At 37.0% G+C, this 25,011-nt stretch overlaps 1 protein-coding gene across 3 annotated transcripts in view; it reads left to right on the top strand.

Annotated features, from left to right (window-relative positions):
- The window catches only part of whrna (whirlin a), a 120,991-nt gene extending 101,489 nt beyond the window's left edge, over positions 1 to 19,502 (top strand). For 2 of the 3 annotated variants that reach the window (XM_083564044.1, XM_083564043.1), the window contains 5 exons: positions 4,629 to 4,700; positions 5,979 to 6,435; positions 9,781 to 9,947; positions 10,455 to 10,577; positions 15,187 to 18,033. In XM_083564044.1, the coding sequence (XP_083420170.1) occupies positions 4,629 to 4,700; positions 5,979 to 6,435; positions 9,781 to 9,947; positions 10,455 to 10,577; positions 15,187 to 15,369 (1,002 nt within the window). In that variant the 3' untranslated portion in view covers positions 15,370 to 18,033. Of the gene's footprint in view, positions 1 to 4,628; positions 4,701 to 5,978; positions 6,436 to 9,780; positions 9,948 to 10,454; positions 10,578 to 15,186; positions 18,034 to 18,054 lie in introns of those variants that run through there. The other variant, XR_014537145.1, reaches the window with a different exon arrangement.
- The last annotated feature ends 5,509 nt before the right edge of the window (positions 19,503 to 25,011 follow it).

The raw sequence follows: 25,011 nt of genomic DNA, 5'->3' as shown, positions 1-25,011 counted from the left end.
ATATAATATGAATAATTAAACCTATGCTCAAAGGACACAAACTAAAGGCTTAAAGTTATACCCTTTATGGTAGCACCTCAATCAACAAGGAAAAGCACAGATTAGTTCCTTGTATTTATTTTGAGGGATCCAAGAATCCTCGTTAAAATAAACAGCACAGGTGCACAGCAGTATTGGAAAGATCTTATGAGGAGAAAGGACGCAAATAAACAAACAAAGTACAAAACAAAAAACAGATGAAAACAGTCAGTTAACACTGACTGGGAAATGTACATTCTGATAGCACGGAGTTCAAGTTGTGACCCTAAAGGGTGTAGTTTGGCTATACATGTTAAGCATTACGCATCACTTATGCAAAACCAACATGCCACACGGCCGTCTATAATGAGGTTCAGCTTTTACATTACCATAAGGTCAGTGTGAACATGACTGTTGTTTGTGAAAGAGCTCTGTAAAATACAGAAGGTCATTTGTTGCAGCAGATATTGCTGTGCTTTTCCAAGTAAAACATACCCATCTAAAATAGGGTTCATTACATCTTATGTACTAGCATGCCCCACATGTGTGCACTTTGTGGAGTGAGCTACACTTTTAATGAATGTACACACATTAATGGAAAAAACACTGTTATATTTTATATTTGGTCAACTGGAGCCACAGTATCACTCAGGATGGTAATGTTTCTACATGAAATTAAAATTAAAATAATGAAGAAATTAATATTGACTTGTGGTGATGCTTCTGGAGCCAAACCATGGCAGAAAAGTAAATCCTACAGCAAAACAGCCCAAGTGTTTTTTCCTTATGTTTGCCACCCATCTGTTGCTGGACACCTGAACAGCACACACATATGTAAGTGCTTATTGAACATTCCGATTCAGCTATAGTTTATTATACTCCACTCTTCAAGGAAGGCTTTCCCCTAGTGTGTGGCTGTGGGAATGTGTGTTCATTTAGCTACAAGAGCATTAGTGAGGTCAGAAGACAAGGTCTGGAGTGGAAATTGAATTGCTGTTCATCTCAAATGTGTTTATTGGGGTTAGAGTTCTGTGCACTCAAGACACTCAAGTTCCTCCACACCAAATTTTGTGTGGTCTATGGTGCTTGTTTTATGGGCAAGGATATTGCCAAGCTGGAACAGGTTTGAGCGTCTTAGTTTAAGTTAAGGGAAACTGTAATACTACAGCATAAAAGACATTCTGTACAATTGTTTGTTTCCAGCTTTGTGTCAACAATTTAGCAACAGTGTATGGGTGTGCTGGTCAGGTGTCCACGTACGTTGACCATATAATGTATATATGTGTGTGTGTTTTTGCAAAAATGCTTTTTTTTTTTATTTAACACAGTTTAATATTGTTAACATTTGTGATCATCAACAACAGTTGACATTTTTTATAATAAATAAATGCCTGCTTGGGTAAATAATATCTAAAATAACATTAATTGTATTTAATAATATTATATATTTAATATAAAATAAAATAGAATAAATCTAAATAATGCAATAAACTTTTTATTATATTAATTGAATTCAGTAATCGGTTAAATTGGTACAAAATAAATAGATTTATTAAAGTTAAATAAATGGAAAAATTATATTTAATTAGTATACATTAGTTAGACCCTATTTGCGGAATTGTCAGGATTTTCTCCCTTTTAAGAGAAATTCTTTAAGCTGGACATTAAACACAAAAGAATCCAGAGCGCTAGCGCTAGCTACTTCCTGGTTATATAATAAAATGTCATGCTAATGCTATGGATTAGCATGAATGTATATGAATACATATATGCATGAATACATGAATGTATAGCATAGCGTTTTCACGAATGTGCAAAACAAATATTATTACCGGTACGGTAGCAATAACAGCATAGTAAGTTGATTTGCTTAGTTCATTTGGCTTTTTTACTTTAAATATTCTAGTTTATTCCCCCCAAAAATCCTTTTTTAGACATGATCTAAGGTTAACAGATGTTTAATATAAATGGGTTTTTTTCAATATAAATGTTGTTCTCGATACAGGGAAATGTGTTGAAGTTCCTGTCTGCGCTATAGTTAAGTTATAGTTATAGTTATAGTTATAGTTAAGGGCTTTTAATGGAGGAGTGGAGCACTGAAATCTTCCTTAAAGTAAAACTCTTTTCCTGAGATTTAACATCTATGCTAAGGTTTATTAGGTCTGTTCTTGTGAGAAGGATTGTCTCCGAATGTCACCAAGTATATATCTACTTTTTGAGTTTGTATCTCTGCTCACGCTCATTACTGTGGTGTTGTTGGACCGCTGTACAAGCTGCCAGTCTGAAATCTAAACAGCATTAGCAACAGTGAAGCACAGCCTTGACAGCACACATCGCTTTGCTCTGGGACTCACACACGATGATCAGATTGGCACTGCAGTCTGAGTTCTGCGGCCCTCGAGCCAAAGAAGCAGAGCACACATCTGTCACAGCCTGTACAGCTTTCTGGCAAAAAAAACAACAAAAAAAAGAGTTCTTAGGAGAAAACTTTCAGCTTTCTGCTCTAGCGGAGCTCATCCAGGGATTGTGGACAAGCAGAGGACCTGGGCTGACTTAGTGCACTAGAAATTCACACATAAGATTAAGCGAAGGGGGGGTGCGAGTGCAGGAAGTAGCAAGAGGGACAGATTGGCTGAATTCATGCATAGAGGGTGAGGATAAGAGACATGTTTGTTCAAGTGAACTTCTGAGCAAAATGTCTCAATAGTCATCTACAGTGCAAAAAAATGTTGCAAACCCTTTATCTGGGATGGAAAGTCTGACAGTTTGCAATACAGTCAAGTTTGGAAATACATTGATTTTAACAAATATTCAGCAGAAAATCTTACCTTCTCTATTGAAAATCTGTTGCACTGCCATAAAATAGACCACCTATATTAAAGCAGCCTCTCACAAGCCTCCCTTTTTTCTGTTCCTGTACGTTTATGATTTAAAAAAAACACAGCTTTGTCAAGTTATTAGGAAACCAGAAAGTATGTTCTGAATCAGTCTCCCTTTGTGTAACTTTAAATGAGTTGCGCTACATCCTATAGGATCAGGATTTTAGTACATTTACATTTATGCCATTTTGGCAGATACCCTTATCCATAGCGGCTTACATTTATCTCATTTATTCAACTGAGCAGTTGAAGGTTAAGGTCTTGCAGTTAAGGAGCGACAGTTTGGCAGTTCTGGGATTTAAACTCGTGACCTTTCTATTAGAAGACCAACATCTTTCCCTTAGGCATGTTTAAAATACTTCTCAACCAATCAAATTATTGGACCAGAACAATGTATTTTTAAAAGATATTGTTGTACAAAGTACACAATTCATGTAGTTGAGTTAAAGTAGAGATACAGTAGGTAAAATATTAAACTTTATTATATATATTATATATATTATATATGATATTAAAATATCAACTCTGTTTGTTTCTAATGTTACTCTTAGCAAAACCAATCTATTAATAGAATGATATTAATGAGTAAAACACTGATATCTATTAATATTATCATGAGCCCAAAACCTTTTTTTAAACTATTTCAATTGTGCAAATGAGGCCACGGTTTTGTAGCACGTTAAAGTCAGGAGTTTCTTCTATCATTCATTACACTCAAAATGTTCTGCTTGCTGTTGATCTGATGCTGAACTGTATGTTCGTTCATTAAATTCAACAAATTACATTTACTTCGTTACTGTCCACCACTGGATTAAGAAGGTATAAACAAACAGACTTTAGTCCTAAAATGATGAACAACTACAAAACTTAATTAGGAAAATTAGGTGACATGCAAATGACAAAAAAACTAACAAAAATATGTTAGGGGAAGAGGGCTGTGCATCTACAGCAAATTTTTCCATAAGATTATCAGATCCAATACATTTTTTTGTCATGTCCCTGTTTCAGTCTGCTGGATTACTTTTCTTGGTCTGTGTTCAGGCCACGTTGTACCAGCAAACCACCCCTGCCATAATCCCTGGCAGCAGTTTTTGGTAAAATACTGCAATTTGGCGTTTGCTTCTGTTTTTTGCACATGTGAAGTAAAAAAAAAAAAACACACACCTTTTATGTTACTATTTCTGAAAGCTCTCACATGCCGTTCCAGGAAGCACATCACAAAACCACGAAAGCACTGAAGGATCATTTCTGGTGTAAGAGGGTTCCGTTGAGACCGACGTCATCCTTGCGTCTGTTTCAATTAAAACATTTGCAGGGAAGATTACCATAAAATCAAGCAAACCAAACACCTACTTTAACAGACAGGTCTTTGAAGCTAAATGCAAATGAATTAGCCACGAGTGCTTCCTGTACTTGCACTGAGCAAGCAATTAGAAGTAATTGATGGGGCTTTTGTTTTGCTTGGGGAGAGCTTTAATGAGGAGAGCTGCAGGCGTGTATTCACCGGGCTGTGAAGAGCAAATCCCAGAACCTGCCTGCCATTCCGGGCAGCTCTTCATCTTAATCAGGATTAAGTGGGGGGGGGTTATAGCATAAGAGTGTGTGCATCTTAAACAGGACCTAAGGACTTGGGGGTTTAGGTGGGTTTAGCTGAATGGAGTTTGAATTGAACATTTGTTGTGCAGATGTTTATTATTTTCTGACTTCTTCATGCGTTGATCTCTTTCTCAGAATGACAGTGCGGTGGAGACTAACGGCGAAGACGCCCAAGAGAGTAGAAACGCCCTTCCTGACATCTCTCTGGTGAGCCCTGAGACACGGTTTGAGCACATACTGTACACAGGGCTCGGGTAGAAAAGCCATGGCAACTCCTGTCTGCAGTCATGTCATATCTAAACAATGCGACAGAAGATGTAAGCGAACCGCGTAAAATGGAAAAACGTCTTGTCAGTAATTGTGCATTGTTGTTAGCAGTGTGCATTGTTGTTAGCAGTGTGATTGGTTAGATGTGTAAAGGGCAGCAAAAGGAAAAATTGAGAGTCCTTTCAGCCAGTATACTATCTACCACATCTGTAGCATGCATTTAAAATTTGATTAAACAACATTGGACTTGGAATTGAAATGCTATTAATATAAAACCACTTGTAATGGAAACTTAAGGGCAGGTGTGAAATTTTGGCAGTAAACTTACTGACTCGGCAGTTCTTAAGTACTTTTATACAAGGTTCCACCACAGGAACGATGACAGTTTAAATCTTTGATTGCTCAGATTTTATTCTTTTTTTTATTTTTTATTGCAGAATTCATGCGCCATTAGATTACAAGTAGGACACTTTAGATAGGATATAATTTTTTAAAGAAATTAATGTTTCGTATAAATGTTTTCACCACAGCTTAAATCTGTAGTCTGATTGTGTCGAGAATTATTATTTTTGTTAATATACTGAAGGAATCTCCAGTCAGAATCGACATCTGTGGTAATTAGACTACTAGACAGATATTAGCTGAAAACCTATTTTTATGTAATAACACGGTGAGTGTGCTCGTGGCTCGGCTTCCTGTGTCGCAAGGGCCAAGCACGAAAGACAGGTGCTCTTTTGTCAACGCGGGTAAGTGATGTGTTAGACCTCTAATGAAAACCAATCAACTCGTCACAGCCGTTTCCCCGGCAACAGACACATTCAGGCTGGGATTTTGTGCGGCTGGAGTTTTCCAGTGATTTCTGAGGGCCAGGAACACCACTCACACAGCTCCCATTCACTCCTTTGATTAGTTTCTCTCTCCAGCCACTCCATCCATACAATTTCAGGAATTTTGTTCCTTCATTTTTTTCTTTTTGTTTGGTTTCTTTTTTTTCCACTTTGGATGAATGAGCAAATTATTTTTTGCACACCAGTTTTGTGCCTGGACAGTTGAGTGATTTTTATGTCGGAAAATCATTTGAGACTACGCTGTGTTATGCGTGCTTTCTTTTCAGTTTGTCTCTGTTTCGAAAAAAAAAAATGCTCTGCTGCAGAGAATCTCTCATGATGTTTTTTATGTTAGATGTTTTAACATACATGCCCTGTTCTTCCGTCCTAGGATGAGATGGGGTCAACTTCAGAATCCCCACCTTCCTTCAAACCCCCTCCTCGCGTACAGCGCCGCCCTAGTCGTAAACCCGCCCCTCCCGAACGCCCTTCTTCCAACTCCTCTAACCTGCACTTCCCCGCCCCATCCCACTCACCTACCAAAGACCAATCTAAACACTACTCCGTTAGCCCAAAGAAAGAACCTCAATTGGCTCAGTTGTCCATGGTAAATCAACACTCGTTTGGTCCTTTCCCACGTGTTCAATCACCCAACAGGTTAAAACCCCCTCCAGCACCGACAGTTCCAGCTCCCCCTGCTCCTCCTCCTCTTCCACTCTTGAGTCCAGAAAAACCCAAATCCACTCCGTCGTCCCCATCCACCAGTCAGCACTTTGTCATGGTGGAAGTGCACAGGCCCAACGCAGAGCCTGATGTCAACGAGGTCAGACCGCTTCCCCAGAGCCGAGGTGAGGAGATCCAGCATATCACAGAGCTAATAGTCAAAGCATTGTGAGTTACTGCTGCACAGTACACACAAGAAGTATGTAGTCATTGTTTTTGGATCAAATAGCACAGCGTCAAGTTGACATGCAAAATAATAAACTTTGACATGCAAGTGTGTGAAATATTAAAAACCTAGTTTTACAAGAAATTCAGCAGTTTCTGGAACAGCTGCCTTTATGCGAAAGTGTGAAGGCTGATGCTGTATGTACACTTAATGGACACCAGATTTTTTCCTTTTTTTTGATATGCAGAATGTGGTTCTTCTCCAAACTGTTACCACAAAGCTGGAGGCACACAATTACTGTATATTGGATGTCTTTGAATGCGGTATAATACAATTTTGCTTGGAAACCCAAACCTGTTCCAACATGGCAATGCCCCTATGCACAAAGCGAGCTCCATAAAGATATGGTTTACATGGTTTGAAGAGGAAGCTCTTAAGTGGCCTGCCCTTGAGCACTAATCTCAACCCTACTGAAAACCTTTGGGATGAATTGAAACGCTGACTGCACCCCAGGACTCCTCACCTCACCTCCATCAGTACCTGACTTTACTAACACCCTTATGGGTGATGGACACAAATGTCCAGTTGACAGGTGTCCAAAAACCTTTCCCAATACAGTGTGTGTTGGTGCAATATTAAGTAACCATCAATGTTCAACAAAAATTATAATATTTTCTTTCACTAGTAACTTTTGCAACTGAAACAGGGCATTTAGAAAAGATTTATATCTGGAATAGTTTTCTGCATCATGATTACTGATTGTAAAACGTGGCCATAAAAAAACAACAACATGAAATCATCTAGCTCAGCATTTTGTTTAGTGATGGCACGAGATAGAAAGGGGTAAGAAAGGGGGATTAAACCATTCTTATGGTTTCATTGTTTTATTGGTGATATTATTGGCTCATATCTTTACTCTGTATATGCACAGCAAGGTAAGAAAAAGGCCAGTACACATTGATCTGTAAAAATAAATCTGTTTCCATTTAAATGAATTTGATTCCACTAATTTATGTTGCACAGTTTTACCATGAGCATAAATTTGTCTTTCAGCTAGCACCAGCACATATTGCAGTATAATCCATTGTCTGACAGACCAAGGGTGCTGAGGTAAAAATTAATATGCAGTACCTGTCAAAAGTTTAGGCTCACCTAGGATTTTATTGTTTTTTTAGAGACTCGTGCAACAACCTGGGTAATTAATCAGTATGGAGATTTACTTTGACCTACAAATATTTAAATGTGCAGACATTAAACTTTATATTGTTGAAAAATCCTTCCTTAGCATGAACAACAGCTTTATACACTCTCAGTATCCAGACAGTTTCTCCAAACATTCAGCTGAAATACTTCCCTATGCTTGGAAAAATTACCAAAGATTTTCTTTACCAATTGGATTTTTCTTTCTGACCTTGTGATCCAGTTCATCCCAGAGCAGTTCAGTAGGAATTGGGTGCTGTGACTGGGCAGACCATTTCATGATAGATAACACTCTAGCAGAGCATTCAGGTCATTGTCTTGTTGTATGGTGAAGTCAGTTCTAATTAGTTGCAGTCCATGGTATTTATTTTAATACTGAATAGTAGCCATGTTAGTTCCTTATTCATTTCACCCGGAATAAGTCTCCGAATACAATCCTGTTTCAAAACAACCACAAACCATTAAGCTTCCACCTCCATGTTTGATTCTGGTTGTGAGCTAACTGGTGTCTGCTAACATCTTCTCTCCAGTCATACAGTAAGTTCTGTTAGAGACAAAATTGTTACATTCAGACTCATCTGTCCACAGGATATAGAAGTTATTTTGGCTCTAATACAAACATTGAATATTAAAAAATGTGTAATGTAATATTTAAAATAAAGACATTTTTGTTTTTTTACAGCTTATGGCTCTATGTAGACAGACCTGTCTTCTGTTTATAGGGTCTTCTTTTTGGGGTGTGTAGGGGTTCTTTGGTCAAAAATTAATGATTTTTTTTTTTTATGTTATAATTAATTCCAGTAATATGAGGTGGAGGTTTGCGCGCGCGCACACACACACACAAACAGGAGCATGAAAAGGATATAAATGTTTTTTTCAGAATTGAAGGAGTTTTTATTTAAAATTTGTTTTGTTCATATGAATAAGCCTGATAAATAAAGCCCACTAAATGATTACATTATTATTCTTTGAATGTAACTTTTGCCATTTTGGAATAAAGCACTATGAGTAATAAATAAACATTTGTGTGGTACCTGAATCACGCATTTTGATGTTTTTTATTGCTTGTTTAGTACTAATATTTTTGCTTTACTGAATGCTTTACAGTTTACTCATAATACATGGACAAAAGTTTGTGGACACCTGACCTTAAGCTTTGTATGTGCTTTTGGAACATCCAATTCCACATTTACTAGTATACCAACCTTCACTCTTCTGGGGAGATGTTCCACTAGATTTTGGAGTGTGCTTGTGGAGATTTGTGTTTATTCAGCCGCAAGGGCTTTAAGAAAAGCAAGTACTCATGTGGAGTGAGGATGCTTGTCCAGTTGTGCAGTCAGCATTCCAATTTATCTCAAAGGTGTCCAGTAGGGTTGAGGTCAAAGCTCTCTAGCATTCCATTGAAGATTTTCCACTCCAACCCATGTAAACCATATAATTAATAGAGCCGGCTTTGTGCACAGGGGCATTGTCATGCTAGAACATGTTTGGGTCTCCTTGTTCAAGTGAAGGGAAAATTCAATGCTACTGCATTCAAATAAATCCTATAAGATTGTGTTTCTTCACCACTGTGCTAACAGTTTAGGGAAGTATCACGTATATCTGAAAAAAGTTAAGCGTCCCAACATTTTTGTCCATATAGTGTATATAGCATACCATTAAAGGCAAATGTCTTTAAAAGCTAAAATATTAGATTAGATTCAACTTTATTGTCATTGTGCAAGGTACATGTACAGAGCCAATGAAATGCAAATATTACTTAAAAAGAAAAAATCCATACATAATTAGACACAACACAAACCTTTCTTTCTTGAAATCAGCCTGGAGCATATTATTATAGCTCTTATGTAATAATAACAAACGCCATATCACCATAGTAACAGCTGTCACTGTTAAAGCATTGATTATGATGATGTTATTATGTATGAATTATGTATGATTATGTATGAATTTATGTTTCTCCCAGCAATGGCCCTGACATTGACTCTTTGCTCAAAAGGTCTCGCGTTTCCTTGACGATATCAAAGGATGCATCCTAAATAAACAATTCCTTTCAATTTGCAGTCTAAAAAATGACTCTTGTGTACGTGTGTCTGTACTGCAGGATCCACTATGTCTCAGCTCTCTGACAGTGGACAGGCGCTGAGCGAGGACAGCGGCGTGGACATCGCAGAGTCGGGACGCCTGAGCAAGGACAGCAGTCCACGTCCTGCCCGAACCCGGCCGCTGAGAGAGAGTGCAGGGGGAGGGGAGGGGAGCACCGTGAAACCGGTGAGACCGAGGGTAACAGAGAGAGCGAGAAAACTCGCATCTGAGGAGAGAAACAAGTCTGAAAGTAAAACTAGATGGATGTATGAGCTGAACTGTTGTGCAGGGATTGTATGTCTGAGCAGAGATGAACTATCATGCTTCGAGATGTCATGCTTTATCATGCTTTTCATTTGTTTCTCATCCACAACCTTTTATTTTCATTTCATCTGTCATTAAAATAAAGGATCACCCTCGACTGAAAGAGAGCTCCACTTTACGTGCACACACAGGGAATACTGATTTACAGACGAACACATGGCTGCAGTAGAAGCACAGATTGTCTCCTTTTGTAATGTGCTTGGTTGTCAAAATCCCAGAAATCAAAGGCTGTTATGAAAGCTAAATGTGTGCTTGTTGTTGTTTTTTTTTTTTTTTTGTGCGTGTGTCTCTCTTGCAGAAACGTCCCAACTCATTATTATTCTCGTCTTTCTGTTTCTTTCTGTGTAAATATGACTGCGACCATGACAGCCTGGGTTGCTGGAGCCCATGTCGACTCTGGTGCGAGTGCCGAAGAGCGCCAGCACGCTGGGTATCGCTATTGAAGGAGGAGCAAACACGCGCCAGCCGCTGCCACGCATCGTCACCATACAAGTGTGTAACCTCGTACACTTACACGTTTTACAGTCCCTGTAGAATATCCAGCAAAATACTACTGTCCTCTACATCTGCCTCTTTCAAACCAACTACCTGCACTAACCTCCTCCTTGGTCTTCCTCTTTTCCTCCTTCCTAGTGGCTCTATCATCAGCATGTCCCTCCTCTGCACATGTCCAAACCATCTCAATCGGGCTTCTCTCACTTTGTTCCCAAAACGCCCTACATACGCTGTCCCTCTAATAAACTCGTTTCTAATCCTGTCCATCCTCGTCACTCCCAACAGAAAACCTCAACATCTTCAGCTCTGCTAGCAGAAAAGAATCATCATCATTTAATTTCATGTTGTGGAACAGATGTTATAAAACACATTTTGGGTATTAAGATGAATCAGTCAAAATCTTTTTTCCTGTCTCAAAACATTCTTCTTTCTATTGTCTGTCCATTCATTTTTCCTAAATGAACAATCTGCTTAAAAAAAATAAATAAATTTGTGTTTGAATTTGTTTAATTTTCTGACCACAGAGAATGAATAACTGAACAGAGCTTTGGTGTAATTCCAGAAAAATGCAAATAAAAAAGGATGCTCAGGAGATAGTTTTACTTTGTGAACACATTCATCTCATTTGTAGTTAACCCACTCGTTATTTGTCATGTTTTTTACTCTTCTGTGAAGATTTTTCACTAGAGTTCAGAGCATTGCTGTGGGGATTTGCTCATTTGCTCATTCAGCCACAAGAATATTAGTGAGTTCATAAACTAATGTTCAATCAGTGTTCCATTTCACTCTAAAGGCATTCAGTAGTGTTGAGGCTTCATGCAGGATACTTGAGGTTTTTGATTGGCATGCTAGAGCAAGTTTGTGCCTCTTAGATCTAGAAATGAAAAATTGACCTATGACAATACTGGACTGAATCTTTTGGCAACACAAAAACTTGCATATAGTCGTGATGATCTCCAAATACTATAAAGTGTTCATTTAAAGATACTTTCAGCATATCTTTCAGAGAAGTGGATTCTGTGAATCAACTTTAGTGCCAGTTTGATCTCTTTAAGTTACAGTAGTTTTCTTCCTCCCACTCAAGATACATTACATTACGTTTCAGGATTCATTGTCATTAAAATCATTTCTGCTTTGATTCTTCAGACTGAGCAGCTCGAAAGTGTGGCGGTTGATTATATTCGATTAGATTGTTTTAAAAAGCCGCTATGCTTTCTAAACTGCTAAAGAGTTTAAAAGGCAGAGTGCAGAAGGTTAATTATGAACTCCCTGCAGTCCTTCACATAATGGCCTAATGAGAGCAAGGGCAGCTAGAATTGGTGAAAGAGACAAAAAAAAATACAAGTTTTAAGATGCTTCATTTCTGAAAGACATTTGGAGCTTGGAATGAGTCGATTTACAAAACTAAAACATTCGAGCTGTTCTTGTACCTATGCTGTCATTGGTCAATGGTATTTTCTACAATAAAATAATACAATATTGATTCTAATCAATTCTAATAATCTAATATTAATTATATATTCTAATATTGATATTTTAAATCTGTTGTTTGTTTGTTTTCCGTTATCTTGAATTCAATTATGCTTGTAAATCATAGTAATGCAGCAAGAAGATTGAGCCCCACACAGTGTCAGTAGAGGTGTGGAAAATGTTTTTTAAGGATATATCGCTTTCTAAAAAGATTTCACAATCTTTGGACTCTACAGACAGTTTTTTTTTCTCTAATTGAGAGAAAATATGCTCTCCTCTGCCAGAAAATTAATTCATGTGCAAAGAAAATAACACTAACACCAATGTACTGTATAACATCTGTGCATTTCTTTAATGAGAAATTATTGAATACACTGCAGAGGCTTGGAGGAGTTTTGTTCGGTTTATTAAGTTCACTTTTAGCAATAGTAAAAGTCACAAGCTTTAATAGACCTGTTTGGATATCGGATAATGTGCTGCTTGGCTGTTACCTGCTGTTAGATTCCTGCTTTTTGTGCTACTGAGTCATAATTAGCAAAGAATGAGGTTGGCCTATCCAGTTTCATGAAATTAGGATTATTTGTCTTTGTCTTTAATCCAGTATAAACACTGGTGTGCTGTTTACAAAGACAATAGTTCATACATAGTTTTTACACACTTCACACACTTTATTAGCTGAACTGGACTAGCAGGTCACAGAGGAGTTCATAAGCCGCTGTTATGAATGGATTTTAATTAAAGCGCACTTTGGCAGAGATGTGGTACAGTGATGGATTTTGACATATTGCAGTTGTCTTGGTTGCATAACTGCAGAGGATTTAATACTCCATACATGTTTGTCTCCCACTTTAAACCATACTAAGCTTTAGTAGGATGTGCTTTGCTCTCAAAATCGCTTCAGATCTTCATGTTTTGGATTCTACAAGGTGTTGAAAATATTTCCATTGAGACCCTTGTCCTTGCTGACATCACTGCACGCATTTTAGCTGCTTATCCTGCAGCTGAACGTTCAAGCTGCAAATTTCCCTTTCTAACACATCCCAAAAGTGCTCTACTGAATTCAGATCTGGTGATTGTCGAGGCCGCTGATTTCACTGTCATGTTCATGCAGTCTGTTTAAGATGACTTGTGCATTGTGGCATGGCACATGTATAGTAATACATGTTGTAATAAGCCAGTGTGTGCAAAAAAGCATTCTCTACACTACACCACCATCACCTGAACTTTTGACCCATGTCATGTGTTGACAGCAAATTCTAACCCTGGTATCTGCGTGTCATAGCAGAGATTGAGATTCATTTAGCCAAACGGAATTAGTATAGCTTAGTGGTGAACATAATACATTTTTGTTTTACTGTATTCCTACCTTAAGTAGGTTTTCTCCAATACTGTTACATTCCTGTATGCTGTGCCATTCTGTGGAAGCAGTTTGAGAGTAGCAGATACAAACACACTCAACAGATTGATCCACAAGGCCAGCGATGTTGTTGGGAAAAGCTTGACTCTCTGAATAAAGTGTATGGAAGGAGGATGCTGTCCAAAGGACATTCCATTTTGGACAACTTCTCCCACCCACTACATAAATCGCTGGTTAGTCTGAGGAATACGTTCATTGACACTCAATCAACCACAATGCACCATAGAGTACCACCGGAGATCATTTCTGCCTGTGGTCATCGAACTATATGTCTCATCCCACTGAGTGTCAAAACACTGCTTCACGATATAGATATAGACAATATAGATATAGTTATAGTTATAGATTTTTATTCCACACTTATATAATCCCAATTCCTTGGATGATTTACGTGCAATAATTTCAGTGCATCTGTTTACTACTGCTACACTTTTTGTACAGAATATTTCAATGAGATTGTAAATTCATGGATTGTACAGCATCTATGCCTAATTTTATTTTACATCTCTTATATTATATTTCATTGTATTTGAATTGTACTGTGAGCAACTGCAACCTAACAATTTCTCTGTGGGATCGATAAAGTATTCTGATTCTGATTCAGTGTGATGTGCAGGAGAACGCAACATTGATTTGCATTTATTAAAACCCAGTGCTTATAGATCATTAGTGCATTCAAAAGCGAGTACTTTTGTACTTTTCAAGTAAAAATGTAAAAAGAATACTTTGACTGGAGGCATATTTAATCAGCGGATTCGTACTTTTACTGAAATACAGAATTGGTGTATTTTACCCACCACTGGTGTAGCCTCAGTTTCCTGTTCTTGGCTGACAGTAGTGGAACGAGTTGTGGTCTTTTGCTGGAGCAAATCCAACTTGAGGATTTTATGTGTTGTGAGGTATCTTACTGCTCAGCATTGATGTAAAGATGTTTTTTTTTTGCCACAGAGTGCATCCTACAACAGCAAAGATATATTCATGTAAATGCAAGCGGTATTCTGTCATTTACATGAACATAATGAGTAATGTAATTAATTTAACACCGTACTAAATGTCTTGAACATCGGTTCTAATGCCCATTATATCATAAATCCATGTTGACTATAAACACAATTACATAAGTGTAAATGAGCTTTGAGGGGAGAGGTGATGTAAGCAGTAATAGTGTATTAGCGCCGGGAGATCAACAGCAGGGCATCGTGTTGTGAGGCGATTGCATGTATCATGAGCTGGAGAGAAAGCTGGAGCTCTTAGAGCCTAATGTGCAATAAAAAAAAAAAAAGTTCTCATTATGCCTGGCTTGACTACAAATGAATACATTGAATAAAAGGCTCAATGGAAAGACGGACGGATGGAAAGATCTTTTAATGAAGCAAGGGAGGTGGAAAGTGAGAGTGAGATGCTTGAGAAGAAATGACAGATAGCCAGGCAGCCAGGAGTGGATTTTAATTCCCTGGTCATGGGCGGATCGTCAGTGTTGGATATGGGCAATCCAACAACAGCAGCTGTGGTGGAAGATAGAGCTGAAGGCTTTGTGCTTCTTTTTACCATTTCTATTTTGTTGCAAGTCAAAAGGTTTTATCAGGTGGTTTCATCTGGCGGTAACAATTTCCATTTTTAATACCTGAGAATCGCTTGATTTCCCATAGGCCTGCATATTTTCATGCTATTTATTAATAGCTTTTGTGTTCATGTAAAACAATTCCCTCTTTCTTTCAGAGAGGGGGCTCAGCTCATAACTGCGGGCAGCTGAAGGTAGGCCAGGTGATTCTGGAGGTGAACGGGATTTCTCTAAAAGGACGAGAGCATCGAGAAGCAGCCTGCCTCATCGCTGAGGCCTTCAAGACCAAAGAGAAGGACTATATCGACTTCCTCATTACAGAGTTCAACGTGGCTTTGTAAGATCTATTGAGCTTTCCAGAGGATTAGAACTGAAACTGGCATGACTCTACCACTAGTCCCCAGCAAGCTGATCTTCTCTTCTGAGATTTTGTCTGAAGGCAGACACATTCTTGGTGTAGATACTGTATAAATCCACCAGGTGAACTCCAGCGTTATCATCCTGAACATGGCCAACTGGTACAAGGCGCTGCTAAGTCCGATTACAACCATATCTTTGGCTATGTCTTTTTTACACGATTCCCTCCCTTGTCAGGAAACAAAATCTATTCAGTGTCTCCTTCACAACGTTCAACTCATTCCCCAGGTCGGAATTTACTTCTTTAACCATTATACTACATTCAGCTCAGATTTTCATAATTTTATAAAAGAATATAACCCTGTTTTCATGATCATGACGCAAGCCCAAGATGCTGGCTTAATAAATATGTTATGAGGACTGAGGACTATCTGCACATTTGAATGATCAAGACATGTGGATAGACATCCATTCATAAAGGCCCCTTTTATTTCCTAATTTACTTTAAAAGCCATATGGCTCAAGGCAGACAGATTTTTATATTAGTATTTATTAGTAGATATGACTGTCTGGATGGCAAAACTGTTCTTTCATGTGTGAACCACTAGGACAAAGTGTTTATCAGCTAATCCATTATCTCTACAATGGCAGTATATTTGGTGACTTTAGTATTGCATTAGATTTGTTTGAACCATTCTGCTGTATGTTCTTTCTTTTTATTTGCATAAAGAACAGGACAACTGTGGGATTCACATTTAGAAGCCACAACTGATTTGTTCAGCATTTGCTCTCTATATGTTTAACCACAAGGTGACTTGTGTTTCACTCTTCAGTCTTGTGTGTTAATCTTTAGTCTTTTTTTTTTTTTTATCACTGATTTTCGCATACCTTCTTTTTCCTGTCTATTCTGAATCTATTACGTTTAGTTATATGAGATGGGGACACAAGGAGACTGGATAAAAACTGCATGCTCTTTATTTAGAGCAATCCATAAGTCATTATCAGAGTCCATTCTGAGAGTCAAAACACAGACAGATAGTCGAACCAGGAAGTAATCAACACAAAAATAGAAAGCTTGCTAACCCTAACGCTAACCCCAAAGTGAGGCAAACCCCAAAAGCAAAGTCTTATCAAAGAACAGCATGGTAATAGAAATAGAGTAATTGTTTAAAGGCTAAACACTAAGCGCTAAGTGCTCACATTAGGTAAGAAAAAAAAAATAAGGCACAATGTAATTTAAACATAAAAGTGCAAAGGGTGACATGAGAGCAGTGCTAGGAAAGTTGCCTGTGTAGCTGCTAAACCAGATAGCTCTTTAGTTGATGTAGTTGTGTAGTGCAGCAGGAGTCGGTAAAGCGTTGTGTTTTCTTTCTACCGTAAAGCGCATTAAGTTTAAAGATTTATACCAGAATATTTTTGCTTTGTGAATGAAAAGCTAATAGTCTGCTTGCCCCATAGTGCAGGGACTAGTGATTTATTGACTAGCCTCTTTATATCGAATGTATCATCAACAGTGTGCATTCACACCAGGTCTTAATAAATGGGACAGGAATTTTTATACTCCAGTGTAAAATCGATGTTAGTTAAATACTGTTAAAGCCATGCTGCTATAATAGAGGTCCTAGGATTAAACCATGGCCTCTTAAATACCACAAAATGTATACCTGGTTCTTCCAACTGGCTGAAAACAGAAAGTGTATACACTATATGGACAAAAGTATTGGGACAACTAACTTCACCAGTTGTATTTGCTTCTTCTGTAAACTGTCACAACAAAATTGTAAACCTGTTCCAGCCTAAAAACGACTGCTTAATGAAGAAATGCTTGACATGGCTTTCAGTGGCAGTTCTGACCTCAACCCTATTGAACTCCTTTGAGATAATTGGAACATTGACCGCACCTACATCAGTACCTACTAATGCTCTTGTGGCTAACTGTGTACAAATCACACTCTAAAATCTAGTGGAACATCTTAAAATGAGAGGAGGATATTATAACAGCAAATGGGACAAAATGTGTAATGGGATGTTCACAAAGCACATGTAAACTTTATGGTCAGGTGTCCACAAAGTTTTGTTCATATATTGTCAATGTCTATAATGAATATAATATAAAATAAAAGTGTTCGACTATTTCCATACACTTACACAAAATAGATCTTTTACATTCCTCCACAAATTGAATGGCGTTAATGAAACGAGACAGAACACCTGCTCGGCTGCTCACTGCAGTTTTCAGTAAGACTTGCAAAAAACTTGATCTTGTAATCACACTTTCATTGCTTGTCAGCATAGCTCATTTTTTTTGTTTATGCTATTTTTGTTGAATGTGTCATGTAATAATTATGCTTAAGCGATAATTAAGGACAGGGACAGAACGTATCATTTATACTGCTCCTGTAAAAGAGGGAAGAGAAAACCCATCTTGACAGCGAGCGCTGACCTTTCATCTGTAGCACAGTGAATGTTTCTCCAGAAAACTGGTGATCTAGAGAAAGAAAAAAAAGAAGAGGCACTTTATCTAATTATGATAGCAGAATCTGGAACAAGACAAGGTAATCAGGCGGAGGAGAGAAGGAGAGGTGTGCAGGCAGTGTAACTAATGAAAAGTTGCAAAGTGTGAAGAGAGAGAGAGAGAGAGAGAGAGAGAGAGAGAGAGAGAGAGGGAGAGAGAGAGAGAGAGAGAGGTGCGGAGTCTTCATGTGTCACTTAGGTTACATAAGCATGGAAGAGTGGGAGCAAGTTAGAGAGAGGGATACTAGTCTATTCTGTATGAGTGTAAGAGAGAGAAGAAAATATATAAAAAGACATACCGCATAATAGTGAAAAATTTTAATTGCTGTGTGCACATTATAGAGGTAAAATAAAAAATGTGTGTGTGTGTGTGTGTGTGTGTGTGTGTGTGTGTGTGTGTGTGTGTGTGTGTGTGTGTGTGTGTGTGTGTGTGTGTGTGTGTGTGTGTGTGTTTGTGCCTGCCGTTTAGCCCCTCAGAAGTAATGCCATTCACAGACCCATTTTCCATCCCCAGTTTAAATGCGCTACAAGTCCTCGAATGAATTGTGTATTTTTAAACATATATAATGGTATATCTGTATTAATAACACTCCGAAATCTTTTGCTTTATGTGTCATTGGCAACAATTTCATACAGACATCAGAATTTTAAAGACCACACTGTCAAAGGTGACTTTTACAAGAAAAGCGATATAATTATTTATTATATATTGATTTTAATGAAATAGCAGAGGTGGGCTTGTTGGTGATGAACATTGTGCTAGAATAGTTATTTCTAACATATAGAAGGCTTTGCCTACCTTTGAATATTTTTTGCTGAGGGTTGAGAAAGTTTGTTTAGGAAAAGTTTCAAAAATGATGTAGCACTGAGTTGATCAAGTACAGGTTTTTATTCCCAACCCAAACCACTGTATCATGCATGTTTTGTTTTTGTTTTTCTCAAAAAAATATAAATAGAATATTTTTGTGTTTTAAGAAAATATACAAAAGCGAGGGAAGGTAAGATTTTAATAAACAAAGCAAAATTCCACTTAATAAGCCCAGGTTGCAATACAGACGGAAAAAGCCCAATGCAAATAATTCCAAACTGGCAACAGTTTCAACAGTCATTTATTATTAAATGAATATAATGACTATTAACATCTTAGAAACAATATAGTAATAATGCAAGATTTCACTATGAGTGACACAATCTCCAGGTAGTTTAAATTTATATTTATGTGTTTATATATGTTTAAATCAAGTGATTGGTCTCAGGTGATGCAAAAGTGTGTAGGAAGTCAGGCAGGAAGGACCCCTGGTAGGGTTGAGTGTTATTGTTAGTTAAGCCATGACTGTACTATAGCTGTCTTTATACTAGGATTTCTCTGCATTTTTAATAAAATAAGGGACAATAAGATCTTTGTGTGTCAGTAGTGTAGCCACACATTCATAATATATTTACATTTATGACATTTGGCAGACATCCTTTTCCAGAGTGACTTACGTCAGCTATACATCTGAGCAATTAAGGGTTGAGGGTCTTTGTTTAAGGAACCAGCTGTTGCAGCTTGCTGATGCTGTTATTTGAATCCCTGACATTGGTCAGCTACAGTGAGAAAGATATATATATATATATATATATATATATATATATATATATATATATATATATATATATATATATATATATATATATATATGAGAGAGAGAGAGAGAGAGAGAGAGAGAGAGAGAGAGAGAGAGAGAGAGAGAGAGAGATGAAAAACCCCTCGAATATTTGAAGAATAAAGTTAAACTCCATACCTCTTGTATTAACACCTTTCTGTCCTTGCATATAAGGTGCATAAGGGGTTAATAAATACAGTGAATTGTAATTAAATAATGAAGATGAATAGAGAGATCAATTATTAAACAAGGTCATTAATTATTTATGGGGAAAATAAATTATTTAAAATAATATTTATATTTATTTGCATATGTTAATCAGTTGTGAATATTTGTTGATTATAGAATTTTCTAGATAATTTTTTTTTTTTAGTAATTAATTTTTTTATTTATCTAGCTAATTATAAGCTTCATTTTTCCTTCAGATCTTTTCATTTACAGTACATACCTCAGGTCTTTGAGCGAAGCGCGAAAAGACAGTTAGAAATACAAGTCCTCATCAACATTCACTTGATACTCATCAGGCTCTTTAAAATGCACTTTTTTTTGTCATGAAATAAGCAGAGTTTTTTTTCTTCTGTCCCTTCAATTACTAATCTTGTTCCTGAATCTACCTGCCTGTCCCATATCCTTTGTACTTAGAGTACAGGAAATCACACTGAAATATACATTGTGTATCCTCTTGAACACACATTGCAACTTAGTTTTTAAAAACCGTTATTACAGAACAAAGCCTTTCTGCTCCATGAGCACGTGGCATGTGCAAGCAGTCCAGGCATGTGCAAACAGTCCAGCTGTGTGCACTGCACATCTGGAGTCTCCACTAGTGGCTTTGTAAAGGTCCAAAGAGACATGGGATGAAAGAATAATAATGCTGTCCTGCGCGCGCACACACACACACACACACACACACACACACATACACATACACTCGCACTTGATTACAGTTCTGTTTGCTCTTTCTTCTCATACTGTTGCAGTCTGAGTGCTCATCCTTTTTTTATGTATTTGAGAAGGCGGATTGGGTAATCCTGAGGTGTCCTAACCCAGTTGTGTAACCACACTAAATGTTTATATTTTATATTAGTATAATATTTAAAGTCAGAATTTTGTTCATCCCAGTTGTACTGTCAATGTATTTTTTGTTCCTATATTCATCCTCTTTGTTCTTGGTCTTGTTGCTTGTCATATTGATTTTCACATAACCATTTTTAATTAGAAAACTTGAACTTGGCCGTGGTTATTGTTGGATTTTAATTATATCAACCAGATGCTGAAATGCTTTTCGATTTCATTTAGAAATACATGAATGTCAAGTGTTTTTTATTCTTACCTGCAAATCTGCATTTGTTTGACTTATCTGTTTATTATTTACTTTCCTGATATATGCCACATCAATATAGACTGTTACACCTTGCGTTAGAGGTATGCATGGAAGTGTGTTTTTGTTTGTTTCACTCCATATGGAACTCTATGGATAATCCTACATACTTCCAGGTTGCCCATTCCCAACCCGTTCCCAAAACAATCCTGAACCACATCCACAAAAACTTTTGATTAATAAAGGAAATCTATCCAATCAACACACTACCACAGAATGTTGGAGCAATCTTAAAACTCTTTTAAAGGAATTCTTACCAATCCTGAACTGTTGCCACATAAATTCTGACCATCCTACCAACTTCTGTAGAAAGTCTGTCCAATCCTGCATTCTCCCTCAGAAATTCGGGCTAATCCCAACCTATTCCCAAAGGATCTCTGATGAATTCTACCCACTTCCTCAAAACACCTAAACAATCCACGCCCACTCTCAGAAGAATTCTAGCCAATCCCGATTCACGTTTAGAGAAATTCTGACCAATCCTGATCCTCTCTTAACTCACAAGGCCTGACCAAGCCTGAGCCACTTTCAGAGATACTCTGATACTCTGATCTACTCTCAGAGGAGTACCAACAGATCAATCAATCAATCATTCCTCAAAAAGAAATTTGACCAACCCCAACTCACTCTCAGAGAAATTCGAACCAACCCCAAACTGCTACCCTATTAATTCTGATCAAAAATATGCACCCTGAATAAATCAGAATAAATCCATTAAAGTAGATAAATAAATGTGATGAATACACCACACATTACAGCACCCAGTATATTCCATGTTTCTGTACATGGCCTTTATTTGTTCCGCGAGTCATATAAATGCCCTGCACACCTCTACCTTAAATTCATTGCTGACCAATGAAAAAGCCCACATGATACTGATTGATCAAAAATGTATAACCATAATGACTATATCTAAAGATAAATATAATTCAGCACTTTAAATCAATATTAACCCTTGTAAGACTGCATTTTAAATGTAGTAAAGCTTATTGACTTTTATGCATCAGTGCCTTTTTCAGCCATCACTGTCATTTCCTGAGTAAATACCTAATTAGCCAGGGTTATAGCAATCCACTGTTCGTCATTTAATCTAAAATATGAAATATCTTTATTCCCGTTTTTTGGTTTCGATTTTTTTTTTTCCTTAGACATACATACATTTCTTTGCTTTAATGCTATACTGATTCATCAAAAAAAAAAAAAAAACTAAAGTGAGCTGTTGTATCTTCATTATTATTATTTAATCATTAATACTGTATAACTGTATAACCTCCCATCTTTTTTTCCAACCCATCATATGCCTGCCTCTTGTACAGTTTCATTAAATAAACATTGTACACAGCCATGCTATTTATACAGAAAGTGTGTTTAATTTTACAATAAAGATAAACTGCTGAACAAACGGCTGCACTGGGGTTCGTATGTTTTTCGCATTTGTTTTTCCAAGCAGAAAGAATTTGCTTTATGATCACAATGTGGGGAATCAATTAACAGATGATTAAAAAAGATGACGAAGAAAAATTGTGGAAATTATTCCTGCACAACGCAAGCAAAGTGAATGGAAAAATAAACCAGAAAGCTCTAGAGCCATGAAAAGGAGAAATCATAATGGGGATATGTGGTTAGCAGAAAACAATCAGTGTGATGCTTTAACACATTTCCTACAGAAATGACATGTTAGTAGGAGCTGGCACTGCTTACAGAGATGATACTTTTTGACCAATCAGAATTGATTTAATTCAGTAGCACTGTGGCCTCAATGACTATAATCAAAGAATCACAATGAATTCTGTATGTTAAAGATTATCATGCACTTTCCCTTACATTCTCAAATCTAAAAAAAAATTATGTAGAGCAGTAAATGACCTTTTTGCTGGCACGTGTTTAAAGTGTGTTGAGGTGTTTTGTTTTGTTGTCCAAAAGACAAGTCTGATAGATGGTCAGATACAATTTTGCAAAATTAAGGCTTGCTGCCATGTTCCTTTTAAAGATACAGTAGGAGGTTTCTCCTGGCAACCCTTCTGAATAAACCATGCTCGTTTAGTCTTGTTGGAATAGTACTGTCATGAACTTTCACATTTAACATGCACATGAGCATTGCGAAGTCTGACCTTGGCGAAAGATTTGCCAATTGTCTGGAATGTTTTCCAATTGTGAATAATGTTCCACACTGTAGAATTGAGGAATTGTTAAAAATTTGTATATAGATGGTTAGAAACAGTTGCTTCTCTAATATCATGGCTGATGTTGTCCTTCCTTGGTGTTAACACAGACCTGAATGCTCCAGACCCGCAAATTGCTAAAACATGGGCTTTCATAGTGATTTTCACACTTGCTGACCATCAATTATTCAATGACATTAAATTAGCAGGACCTGGCTGCTCATTAGCCTTTTAAATCTCATTAAAGAAGTAAAGGTGTACTATACATGACTTTTTTTGTAAAGATAAATAATGGCATGGGGTAATAATTCTTGTGTTGTTGTCCATTTGAGATTGTATTCACTTCATTCTAAGACATGCTGCGGATGAGATGATTTCAAAGAGGGTGTTCTTACATTTTCACATTACTGTATATTTACAAACCAGTCATTAAAAGAATTTCTCTGTATGTTGCTCATCTTTTTTTTAGATGTTTGATGTAAAAAAGTCTCCTGTGTAACTGTTTTTTCTTTCAACAGTCTACAGTAAAAAGGCTTTTTTAAAAACACGAAAATAGGCTTTGCACTTCCCAGTTTCCCAGTAACATGTTGCATACAATATTTCGGTCTCAGCAGAAATAAAAAAGCTGGTGTGAATAATAAGAGGTGATAACAAGAACTAATTTCTCAAACGTTCCATGTAATTAAAATGTTTAAATTTTAAGTATATCAAATTGCTGTGGTGTGAGAGATATAAATACTTTATAATGCTTCACTTAGGAGTAGTAACACACCACATCATACCACACTCCCTTTTTATTTCCTTTAACATCACTCTCTGTGGGGATTTCTTCCCTGAATGAATACGCACTTAATAACACACAATTACAATGGATTGTCTGATTAAAAATACAATCACAACACACATATTAAAACTGATTTTATTTCTTGTATTGGAGATGAGGTAAGCAGGCTGTGGCTTATCAGGACAACTCAAAGAAGTAAATAGCTTTTCCATTTTTCTTTCTGTTTTTTTTTAGGCTATTCTATTAAATGCTATTCCAGATATTTTCAATCCAATTACACAGGGAAAGTGTTATATGTATATACAGAGTGCGTTGCCAGCCTGCTGTTTTATTTCACTACTCTTACTTAATGTTTTTCCTTGATATTACCCTTGGGTTAGTGCCAGTTTTCAAATAGATTTCGCCTTCCATTATCTCAACCTGCCGCATTAATCTGAGCAGCCAACAGCAACTCGAACGACAAAAGAAATCCGACAAACTGTAAGCAAAATAATACACCACCTTGTCTTTGCATTCTAATATGCAGTATTGAACCAAAAGGATTAGCCCAGGCTGGTACAGACTGATATATTATAGTAAGAGTTGTTGCTGTGGTCACTTGGCCCTGTCCCTTTCCAACAACAGCCTTTGCGATCTGGAAAGAGCAGCGTGTGCCAAAATCTACACTGCATCCAAAAAAAACCCAAAAATGTTGAATGTATTGGTTGCTCAGTTACTAATCATTGGTTTATTTTGATTATTTTTTTTTTTTATAAAACACATTACATTCCAATACATATTGTATATATTATATAAACTATACTATTATAAAGGTCATGACTTAATTTTCACAATTTTCTGCACCTATACAAACATTAGAACAAAAGAAGCCTGTTGCCAAGTCACAGCCCAATGCAGATAGATAGAGATAGACTGATACTTTATTTATCCCAATAGGAAATGTACAGCTTTCAGCAGTATCCACAAACATACACAATAAGGCATGCAATAAATACTACAAAACTGCAGACTCAATTTCACAGCAAAAAAAGAAAAAAAAATGTGTTTTTAAAAAATAGCTGCCATGGACTTCACTTTCCACACTATACCGCCTTCTCAATTGCCAAAATACCCAATCTCACACGTCAAAGTATAAAAAA

Source organism: Silurus aristotelis, assembly GCF_946808225.1.
Source record: "Silurus aristotelis genome assembly, chromosome: 16".
Lineage (NCBI taxonomy): Eukaryota > Metazoa > Chordata > Actinopteri > Siluriformes > Siluridae > Silurus > Silurus aristotelis.
This window is presented reverse-complemented; position numbering and strand designations above follow the sequence as displayed.